This window comes from Nylanderia fulva, unplaced genomic scaffold, assembly GCF_048542155.1.
Source record: "Nylanderia fulva isolate GAGA-0341 unplaced genomic scaffold, ASM4854215v1 Scaffold1, whole genome shotgun sequence".
Lineage (NCBI taxonomy): Eukaryota > Metazoa > Arthropoda > Insecta > Hymenoptera > Formicidae > Nylanderia > Nylanderia fulva.
This window is the reverse complement of record NW_028189192.1, coordinates 9,756,764-9,768,786: the sequence shown is the minus strand read 5'-3', so window position 1 is coordinate 9,768,786 and position 12,023 is coordinate 9,756,764. Positions and strand designations below refer to the sequence as shown.

General features: G+C 37.4%; 1 protein-coding gene across 2 annotated transcripts in view; it reads left to right on the top strand.

Moving 5' to 3' along the window:
• Positions 1 to 16: 16 nt before the first annotated feature.
• The window catches only part of LOC114942119 (protein-L-histidine N-pros-methyltransferase), a 34,154-nt gene continuing 22,147 nt past the window's right edge, over positions 17 to 12,023 (top strand). For both annotated transcript variants that reach the window (XM_085481399.1, XM_085481398.1), the window contains exon 1: positions 17 to 447. In XM_085481399.1, the coding sequence (XP_085337525.1) occupies positions 247 to 447 (201 nt within the window). In that variant the 5' untranslated portion in view covers positions 17 to 246. The remainder of the gene's footprint in view (positions 448 to 12,023) is intronic.

Below are 12,023 nucleotides of genomic sequence, written 5' to 3'. Positions count from 1 at the left end.
GCGCGCCGCGCGCGGCGCCACAGTCGCAAGATGGCCACGTGTTGAGGAAGTGCGGTGTGTTTACGCGACGACGAGGCGCCCGTTTTTACGTTCGTGCGCCTCGTTGACGTCGCGATTAAGATCGTCGATCCGGTGAGTCGCGTCGCGAGGCTATCGCCGCTTAATTGACTCGATCAAATCATGCGTGGGTAATCGGTGACTCGTCGACGTGCACGTCGGACGTGCGCGCGTTAAATCGTGGCGAGCATGGCGGCGGGCGCAGACGAGCCCCAGGTCATCAGGTGCGCCTACGGCTGTCAGGAAGCCACCTGCTGCGTCGACGGACGCAGCAGCAACGGGACGACGAGTCGCTCCGTACGGACGTATCGGCCGCACGGAAACCTCGCCAGGGTGCTCTACGACAAACGGAAGGCGGACGAGTGGCTGGCGGCGTACGACAAACGGAGGGTGAGTAGAGATGCATGAGATCATTTTTTATATATTTTTTCGGTATTCATTCGAACGAGGTGCTAAGACAGACGTAACGTGTGCGAGATGTACATATTTCTATTTCTGAGGGAGCATATGCTTCACGCAAAATGTGTATAGTACATGTGTAAGCGTAACATTCCTAAAATGACGTCATTTTGACGTCTAATGACGTGTCCTTGCCACGTGGATTGTTTCGATGAGAGTGTCCTGTCTTTCTTGCACTGTCAGCTGTGTTCTGCCACGATCAACACGCGGTGACCTACGGCTGTGTTTACCTCTCGCCGCTTGGGGTCACGTCAATGGTCTCAGGACCGTAAGCGTCACGAGACGCGCCACATTTACTCCGCGGCCCTTTAATTCGATTCTCAAATCTATTAAGTATGCATTTATTCGATTACATTGCTGTGGCAACAGAAAGTATGACATTTAATCGAAGAGAAAATTTACGCGCACAAAATTATGAGAATTTTTTATAAATTAAAATTATGTATAAAATATAGAATACACATATATATATATGTATATGTTTGTTCTTATCTATTCTTGTTTATAAATAATTCTCATATAATTTTATATGCGTATATTTTCTCTTCAATATTTTTAATGTCAAATGTAAATTTAATGTCATTAAAATGTCAAATGTAAAATTAGTGTCATTAAAATGTTATATTTTCCATTGACACGGTAATTGAGAAGAAAGCAATTGATTTGACACATTAATTGAAGAGAAAATATACGCATATAAAATTATATGAGAATGATATATAAAATAAAAGATAATAATAGATATATATATGGTATATATATGAAAAGATGTGTGTATGTATGTAAAAAAGGCATATTGCGCGCACTAATCTATTAAACATATTATTAAAAAGTTATCTATCAAATTTTATTATGATGGATAAAATCACCAATTATCGATATAATTAAATTATAAAATAATAAGTTAAGTTTTTATTATTTTGTGTTTAATTTTTTATAAACTTAAGTAGATAGTAAAAAAAGTACTATTTATTTATCATAATTGAAACTTTAATCACTTTAAAGAAAATTTGTTAGAGAGATTAATCTCGAATTATAAATGCACAATTTTTTTAGATCTAAATTTCAAAAAAACTAAAAATTATACGCAGAGAAAAATTTCTCTTTGAATTTACCGTGAAAATCATAGTAATCGTCGAATAATATGATATTGGAATTAAGAATTTTATAAGAGTATCTTTAATTAAATATTTACCACAATAAAAAAATATTAATATCTATAATAAGATATAAAATATATTCGATTAATTTTACAAGTACATAGTAAAATTTAGTATGTACATATTAATATTTTTTATTGTGAAATATTAATCGGAGAAGCTCTTATAAAATTCTTTCAATAACCATATTGTCCCACCATCACCATAATTTTCAGGATAAATTCTAAGAGAAAATTCTCTCCGTGTATTAATTAATGTTACGACAAACAAGTCCCTGTACATTTTTTTGTGAAAATGCACAGTTATGCATATATTATTTTTTATAAATTCTTTTTTAATTATCGCAAAATTATCAACGCATATTTACACTGATATTCCGTCTTACATTCGCATACTTAACATCAATTCTTTGTCCCTAATTATCCCTGATTATCTCTAATTTATGCAGCCATAAATTAATTAGAATTTCCAAGAAACCTCCCACTGTCAATGATACGGCGGTCAAATCTCTCGGGCGCTAACAAAGATTTTTTTTCCAAGAAACAAGGTTCTGAAATCTCCGCGAGTCCGGATTCTCTCTCGCGCACGCGGGCCACCAATGGTAATTGGGCGGTCGGGGGGAGGAAACCGGCGTTGTATGGGAGCGGGGGTGAGGGAGGAAAGGGGCAGTAATAATTAGTACAATTACTGCACAAGGCCAACCACTGACTATCCCCACTCGAATAACCGCCGAGACGTAGAGCTGCTCAAGAGTCAAGACCGCTGCTCGGCAATTATGGGATAATTACGTCCTCGATATTCCTGAAACATCCTCGGGGCCGCTTCGGGCACTGTCCGCGACGTATCGGGTCCCTTCCCCGCACTTTCCTATCCTATTTATAATTACGGCGAAGAAATCTACGCCAATTTAACTCGCGATGGTCACGATCCTGCTCTTCACGACGACTGAAGTGAAAAATACCTGATCGAGAGCCTCATCGATCTGGAATGTAGTTAGGTGTAATCGAAGACACGAGAGATTCTAGATCGCTAACTTGTCAAAGATTATTGAGAAATCGCAAGAGATTTTAGTAAAAATTATTAAATATAAAGTTATGTCATGTTTTTTTAGGTATGAATAATATTTTAAATATACTTGATATTATATAGATAATGTGAAATACAAAAAAATATTATATTTAATTTGATGAATATTGAGAGTTATTCATTCTACTATTTGTTAATTATAATATATTAATTATAAAAACTAGACATATATATATTCACAAATTATCAAAATTAAATCTATTTTGCAATTTTTATTATTTATTGAAAATTTAATCATAAATATAAATGTATTTGCTTAAGTTGACGATTAAAAAAATAAACTTATTTATTTTTCATCCGAGCTTTCAATATCAAATACTTTTATAATTGAGTCCTTATTTATTTTTTGTAATCTTTAAAGAAATTTAATTGACTAAATTGCTTGTTTAATATGAGATTGATATCGTACAATGAACTTAATCATAAATAAAAATGAACGTATAACTCAAATGTTTTACGATGAAATAATATTAAAAAATATCCATTTATTTAAAATAATAGAATATACACAGAATATTAATTATTTTAACAGTAATATACTAATATGATTAGATATTATTTTTTACATATATATTTATCCATTATATACTATAATGATAAATTATTATGCGAAAACACAGAGTTTTTTCCGCGCTATTCTACGTAAAATCAAAAGATAATGTTATCTGTTTATATATCGTTATCGTTTCAACAATACTTTCTTATCTCAAATTAGCAAGATATAATTTAAAGCTGATGATCTCTTATATGGGCCTTTAAATCATTTATATTTACACATTTGTTTTTTATTTTTGGTATAAATAAAAATTTACATAATTTATTAAAGTATTAAATTGTATATAATTGTTGTATATAATTGTTTCGAGATATTTGCAATATTTTGAAAAAAAATTTCCTATATAATTCTTCCTCTACAATATACACAAATTCTAGAGACAAATTGTGAATTTTTTCAGGATTTTAAAAAATTTTTCTTGAATTATTCCAAGTTTAATTATTCCAATATTTTTATCATTATTTGCATCGTAGATAATAACCAATTCCCATCGAGTATGTATCAAGCACAATTACCTAAATTTCATTCTTATTTTAGTAAATTGTTCCGCATTACACATGATGCTAATTTTCCAAAGTTTCATTCTCTGAAAGTATAATTTTCTAGAATTTTCCTATTAATTTCAAGTATTTTTATATTCATGTATTTTGAGAACTTTCTTTGTCCCTCTGCTCTTGACTCGAAGTTCCCTTTTTGTATGAAATTTTCTACAATCTCGCTCCCTCGCGAGTCTCGAACTCGCAGTCGAAATTACATCCCCAGATCGAGCTCATCTTCATCGTTCGAATCAGTCCGGACAATCCGGTCGCATCTCGCCCGCGTGATAAGCGAGAAAAAAAAACAGCTTTTATCTCCGTATCCGCGAGAGCATACCATCTTTCTCAACCCTTATCCCCCTTCTTCCTTCCTTCCGTGAGAGACGCGGAACGAATCGATCTCGACTCCGACGACTGCGGCGCGTACTTGGGCAGGTGAGCTTCTCGCTCACGGGAGAAGGGAAGAATCCCATTCGGTCGCGTGAAACGAGAAATTTGAATTTCTCGAGCGGAGCCAAGGGGTAGCGGCGGGAGGGAAGAGATGCTGGGGGATGAGATGCCCCGCGAGGTTTCCTTTTTCCCTCCTTGCGAAATCGACGCGAGACATCACTTCGTGTTCCCACTGCCGCGTCGTCGTCGTCATTCTCTCGTCGGTTCGAAGGAGAGCGAGCGAGAAGGACGTCGCGCTCTAATATCTCCCTTATAGCAAAGTCTAAAAACTTTACTCTCTGTGTTGATGCGCCAGCTTCGCTCTGGTGTTTTAAGCTTTTAAAAAGAGCGACATGGGCTCACAACGACGTTCGCGCGTCTCGGGAACGAAGGGTGGAAGAGAGAGAGAGAGGGCAAACGTTGCGCAGGGCGCTGCTTTGAAATATTAAGTGACTGATGGATGAGGCTCCTGAGAGAGGGGTGGAAAGAGGCGAAGGATCTGGGAGAGAGACGCGCACAAGACGAGTATATCTCGTCCTTGCTCCAGGTTTTCCTCCCCATGTTGTCCTGCATCCGACCCTTATCCTTTCCCTTTTCTCCCATGCTTTTTCTATACGTCCTGTTTCTTAGGAATTTTAACTATGTCGTATACGATCGCCACGATCAATGTTTCCTGAGTCATCGACGCGCGGATGCGTGAGATCGCAAAGTGCAATTATAGCGGTATTCTCAATGATTATGTTCAAACGAGAGAGAGAGAGAAGAAGCAGAAGTATATAATCGCGAAGAGAAAATGATAAACCGATCACACAATATTTATAGTAATATTATATACGATTTTATAAAAATTATTATTTTATTGTTTACATATATACACACAGTTTTTCAGACATGATATTAAAAAATATTATTATACTCTTACAGTTTATTTTAAAATTATACATTTGATTATTAATATATATATATATCATATATTCTAATCTGCAAGTTTATATATTCTGACACATTAATCGATCTTTTTACATCATAATTTTTTATCAATCAATCAATCAATCAGCCACAAAGTCGGATCGCCAACATCACTAATCCAAAATCACTTGTCGATCGATCAAAATCCGCGTAGCCTCAGGCGAATTTACGCGGCGCACGTGCGTTAACGCTACAGTTGCATCGATGCTGCAACGCGTTGCAGAAGAGGAATAGCTACACGGAAGTATTCGGATATAATATAATATGCAATAAACAATCCGTTACAATATGATTACAATTTGCGTAACATTTTACGGAGTTGCATGTATACGAGATGCCTTACGCCGTCATATATGACGTTATCTCGGAGATTCCGTGACGTGAGCTTGCTGTAAATACCGACGTTAAAGCGTGCCTATCAACGCGCGATCGCAACCGCACGCACGATGTCTATCCTCTTTTCTCCGCCCTCTCCGTTTTCTATGATATTCATTATGCAGCTTAGTCATAGAAGCGTAAAAGAGAGACTGCTATAGATACGCTATCGCAAATGCGTGATTGGAGCCACGCGGGATTGTTTGGCGAACCGAGCAGATGATGTGTCTTGAGCGCGTTTACGACCCTTTCTCTCTCGAGATATGCGCTTCCTTCCCGCCCGGTCCAGCCCAGCATCGCGAAGACGGATCTCGATGCGGAGGATCCGCGATAAATCCAGATAGCCGGCGGATCTCCGCTTATCGCGCCGCATAATCGTACACGTGACTCACGCACGTGGACCGGTTATGTCAGAAAACTGACTTTCCTGCAGATGTACGCTTATCTTTCCAATATTGCAATTATAGAAGATGAATATAATTAAGAATCCTCTCATATAATCGCAAGATCTTACACGAAAGCACATTTTTGAAAATTAATTTTATGCTACACGGAGAGAATTTTCTCTTCAAATTTACCCCGAAAATCATGGTATCGTGGGACAAGATGGTATTGGAATTAAGAATTTTACTATGTACATGTATAGTAAAATTAATCGAACATATTTTATATCTTATTGTAGATATTAATATTTTTTATTGTGGCAAAAATTAATCAGAGAAACTCTTATAAAATTTTTCCAATACCACATTGTCCCACGATTGCCATGATTTTCAGGATAAATTCTAAGAAAAATGCTCTTTGTGACGAACTTATTAATAATATTAAATAACTATTAAATGCGAATTATTTCACGTCATAATCGTACATCTTCATCGTAAATGACATTATTAAAGATGTCTAAAATATTAGAGGTCGATTGACTGTAATCGCATTTTTTTTTTTTTGCATCCTTGCACGTACGAGAGAAATAATGTACCAGTTTCCGAGATGGAAATGATACATCCGTCGAAATAACCCGAAAAAGAGAGATGTGCGCTTTGTGTCGCTGAAAGTTCACGCGAAGCTGAAACTTGGATTTTAAAACGCCAACTTTAAAATTGCGCGAGACGGCCTTTGTGAGAATGGCAGAGATGAGAGAGATCTCGTTAGCTCCGTTTTCTCGGACATTTATTCGGTTCTATTTTTTTATGAAGGTATTGCTTTTTTTATAGTTGCAGCTGACGTATTCTGAAACTCTGTAAAGAAAGAAAATGCAAAACGTAATATGCGACTATATTTCACATATAATTTGACAATAGATAATGATAATAATAGATATTGACTTATAACACATGAATAAATTAACATTTATAAACTATGATGAAAATGCAAATATAATTTTATATACATCTTTTAATATTTTGCAATTTATAATTAATTTTTTTCATTCAATTATAATGTTGCAAAATATAATTTGGGACGTAAAATCAAAATTGTTACACATACTTTTACACAATCGAAATTCATACTTAATATGCAGCATTTAACCTTTTTCTGTTTCAAATCAATTTTTCGACATCTAGGTAAGTTATTTTATTTCTAATTTAATATTATTAATGTTGTCTGACATTAATTAATTTTTGTCATTTAACATACTGAAAAAAGACTTTGGTTGTTTTTCGACGAAACGAAGAAGTACTCGACCAGAATTCCTTTCCAATGTTTTCAATGATGCTACAGAATTTTTGGAGAGATTTAGGTACACTTTCGATTTTTTTTTTCATGCATGCCGCAATCTTGTTTCCGTAAAAAAAAATTGCGACCGCCGTTTGATATAAAATTGAGGCGCAAATCGAAAAAACGCGAATGTGTAGCGGAAGTGCGAAAAACGAGCCCAGCATCGTTGAAATCGGAGAAGCTCCGGATAGCCGCGCGTTATAATTTGCATGTTATTTCGCTCGCGTTATAATACGGATCGGATAACGAAACCGCGAGACGGACAGTACAGATCGTTATCGACTTGTTCTCGAAATGTTCCTCGGGGGCACGATACGTACGGAGCAAGTCCAGGTCCAGGGATATACGCGACAAGAGAACGCCTTTTTTTCATCCACGCGTTTTACGCATGATCGACCTCGTGCCACACCGCAAAAACGGATGGCAATCGGACGGATCTTCTCATTGTTCTCTCGTACGTGTTCGTGTGTCCGTGTGTCCGATAGAGATCTTAAACACTGAACTGTCCATTCATATACGTTACGTAGCTGCTCTTCGTTATCTTGAAGTAATATAAAAGCAATTTATATTCGTTAGTATGTGTGTGGTCGTTTATTAATATCTCGACATTAATTATTAGACTTTTTATCTGTCAAAAGTATGAAGAATTTTTAGAGAATTCAAGAACTGATTTTATTGAAAGCAAACAGAGAGAAAAATAAAAATATACATAAAATATAGAAAATGTCAAATATTATATCTAATAATGTTATATGATATTAATATTCTTAATATAAAGAATATTTAAAAAAAAATCTCTGTTACCTCCAATAATATTTTGACAAATATTAAAAATTGTAGAACTTTAGTTTTGCTAAGATTAAAGACGAAATAACTTATAATGTTGATTATCTACCGTGATCATTTCTTCATCACTACTCTGAAGGTGTTTTCCGGATCCAACCGCCTTTCCTTTTGGCGTAAACGAAGTGATATTCTAGGCGCGGTCGGCTTCGTTAGTCGATCGTCGATCTCGATGGAAACTTCTCACGGTTAGTTACACCGCCGTTGCTTTCCCAATCAAGACATTCGTGCAGCGTTCCCTTCGTGTGATTTTTGCGAAAGGGGTACCAGTTTGCTTCGCGTTTCCATCACTTCTTTAGTTTCCCGCCGACTGCTCTTCGCCGGAGCAGACTTTTTACTTACGTTCGATAAAATTTTACAATTTCACTCCTTGACGTGGAAATTTTTAATATTTATAAAGCTTTGGTATTTAATAAATTATATTTCATCCCTCAGATAAAATAGAGAAAGTAAAATATTTTAGGAAATAAATAATCCAGCTTTTCTCCATAAATATTTTAGACTTCAATATCCTACGAAATGAATATAATTATACCATTTCCTTAAGCAATTATGTTCGTAATGTTTTTCACATCCTCACATATGATCTTTCCCTCGAACAAACTTCTAATTTCGATTCCGAGCGATCGAATTCCCTTTGTAAAGCGTAAAATGTCGTCACGTGCTTTCGCCGCGACAAGAAGAAAAGCTCTTTCGCTCTCTGAAAAAAAGTCTGCTGAAAGACGAAGCTCTCTCTCTCTCTCTCTGCTTCTCTCCCACGGCGCCGATATAACGTCTGTCGACCTGCCGCCACCCTGGCAGCAATAACATAATGGCGCAGGAAGAGAATGCGTTTGACTCGCGATCCAACACGCCTCAGGAATCTGGGGAGTCCCCACGCGGCCAAACATCCCCAGTATGTATTCCGCGCGGAAAGCATAAACCGCTCGACGCGGCGTTGTTTATCGCCCGTAGTTTGCGCCGGGTTTACGCGTGCTCCGCTCGATTCTCTCGTCTTTCCGGGCGCGAGAAAAAGAAGGAGAGGACCTCGAAACCGCGCGCGAGCGATGTTAGAGAACTCTGGTAGTTTTCAATCTCGTCGGGGAGCAGAAGGGTGTTTGAGCGTAGCTAATATGTGAGAACTGAGATTGTAATTTTTCATATAAAAAATAATAATGGTAATCATCTTTTTCGTATGATTAGAAAATTACGCTATAATTATTTGTCATAATAAACATTTGAAACAAATTACATAGCAGTTATTTACATAATGTGTTTTTTTAATTAAAAATTTTAATTCAAGATTTTATTATACAGATAAAAAATTTTACGTGCATGTACTATATTAGAATTTACATTTTTTATCTAACAATAAATGAAGAAAAGAAAAAATTTTTCCGATAAAATAATTTATAATTGCAAAAATTTTTATAGCAATATATTACTGACAAAATAAATGAAAATACTGACAAATAGAGCGATTGATCAAACATGCTATAATTTTCTGATGTAACTCATAACTATATATTACGATGCATGTTGCAAGAATTTAAGATCCGGTTGATTGGTAGATGCGATACGTCGTATAACCGGCAATGAATATAAAAACAATTTGAATACATATATCGATTTTTCCAAAGCATGTCGCGAAGCACAATTTGACTGTCTAAATAATGACCCAGCATTGCAGTTTATATTTCCACGTTTACGTTTTACAAGTTTTCCCATGCATCGTTCCGCGCCGGCATAAAGCGGTGCATAACCATCTCGGACGAAGTGCATCTTCAAACGTAACTCCGCGATGATCAACAAACTCCACTCGCGGATCTGAAATCATAGAGCGAGACTTCCTTCTCGCCGTTGTTGCAAGGCGAACGGCATAATCACGTAACAGGAACATGCTATACCCTGTTACTTTTATATTTGAGACTATATAAAATCGTGCTCGCGCATCCCTATAGCGATGCATTCCTCGATAAATTTGTATACAATATTCTTCTATCTCTAGACATTTTTTTTACGTGAAATAAACAGTCAGGAATTTTAAAATTAATTTTTTTCTTTTTCATTGAAAAATTCCATTATTCATTTCTGTCGAATTTTTCGATACTCGGAAATGAAATATTCTCAATACGCTATAAAGATGAATGGAAATTAATTGTATTCGTGAAATCGGCGAAATCTCATAACTTTACCTAAATGAACCGTAAAATGACGTATATCTCGCGAGGATTCGAGGACGTCAAATCTCTCGGCGTTATTTCGCCGGTTCGTCGCGGTGAAGGTGCGACGTTGATTTAGATGGCTGCGATTTCCGAGTCGGCTACTTGTTGTCGGTTGGTGCGTGCTACAAACGGAAGGCAACAGGGAGATGTAGTACAGTCGATTGTCTTGCGATTCTTCGTCTGCGTTTCTCCTCCAACAGAGATCCTTTTCCTTCCTTCCTTCCTTTCTTTCCTCGGGGTCCCGCGCAGAAAGTCCGCGCCACTAATGACACGAAGAGGAATGCTGTCCGGGAGCGCGCGCGACCACGTCAGTAGCCATTTGTAATGCCCCGGGGGAAAAAGTCGAATCAAAGTGTGATGACGTGGGGTGAGCGCGTCGGGCTACCTGCAATTAGCGACACACGCTGGTAGCCATAATTAAAATTGCACGCGCGGCGTCCTTTTTGCGCCGCGCCGCGCCGCGCAAACGTCACAAAGGCGCGCTCCCCTTCGCACCTTCACGCATTGCCGGGCTTCTTTGTCTCGATATTATCCTTGGAGATGATAATGGCGCTTTTTACGCCAACAGAAGCAAAATAGAAGCGGGAAAAGCTGAGCGTTCAAGAACTGTAAAGATATTTTGCTCGTTATATAATTATTTCATTTTTTTTTTTACTCCATTATTTCAGGCAATCACTGTCTGTCTTTCTCCCTCAAAGATAAGTAGACTTAGCATTTTTGATGTATTTTATACTAATTTAATCGACAGCGAAATATGTTTTACTCGCGACTTTATATTCTAATACATGCTCTGGTTAATATTACAAAATAAAATTTTGTCGAGGCTGCGGAAGTGCAATTACAAGTCAAATTATGTTCGTTTATATATATTTACGATTCACTGTGCATTATAAGATGACCACAATAATATATAAAATACGTTCGATTAATTTACTATGAACAAATTAATATTTTTTTCATAGTGTCACATTGTTGTAAGAGAAAATTCTCTCCGTATAGAACGTCGTAAGGAAAGCTCGTTGAAAACACGATTACTCATCCGCAGCGTCGATCGAAATTTTGCAAAAGCCCGACATTCTCATATCACAAATGACTTGTGATGTTATATATCGCGAGAATATCTTATCGATATTCGAGCAAGCTGCTGCTCGAATAAGAAACGTGACAATCCGTCGCGGCTCCGCCCGGTGGACGATGACAAAGTCGATTGGTGAGACTTTGGCGGTATAGAGTTAATGCGGACGTGAGATGAGCGGACTGTTTTAATTAGAGAATCTAATTGATGGCCGGCTATGCGGCAGCCGAGCAATCCATAAACGACTTCTTAGGGCCGCGCACCTGGGTGTTAATTACTCTCCTTCTGCGGCGAGGTCCTTCCATCTCCCGGCTTTTTTCCCTCGGCTCCTTCTCCTTTTTCGAGCACTCGACTACCGAAGAAAGAGAGAAACGAGATGAGAGGAGAACGAGACGTAGCGATTAACGATTGGGAGATGAAGAAAGAGAGACGGGAGAGAAAATGAGGGAGCGGGAGAGGAGCGGAGCAACAAGTGTCCCCCGTCGCGAGGCGCAAAAGCATTCCTAATTACGCTTCTGCCCTGCTCGGAGCGAAACGAGACAAAAAGCGCCTTGA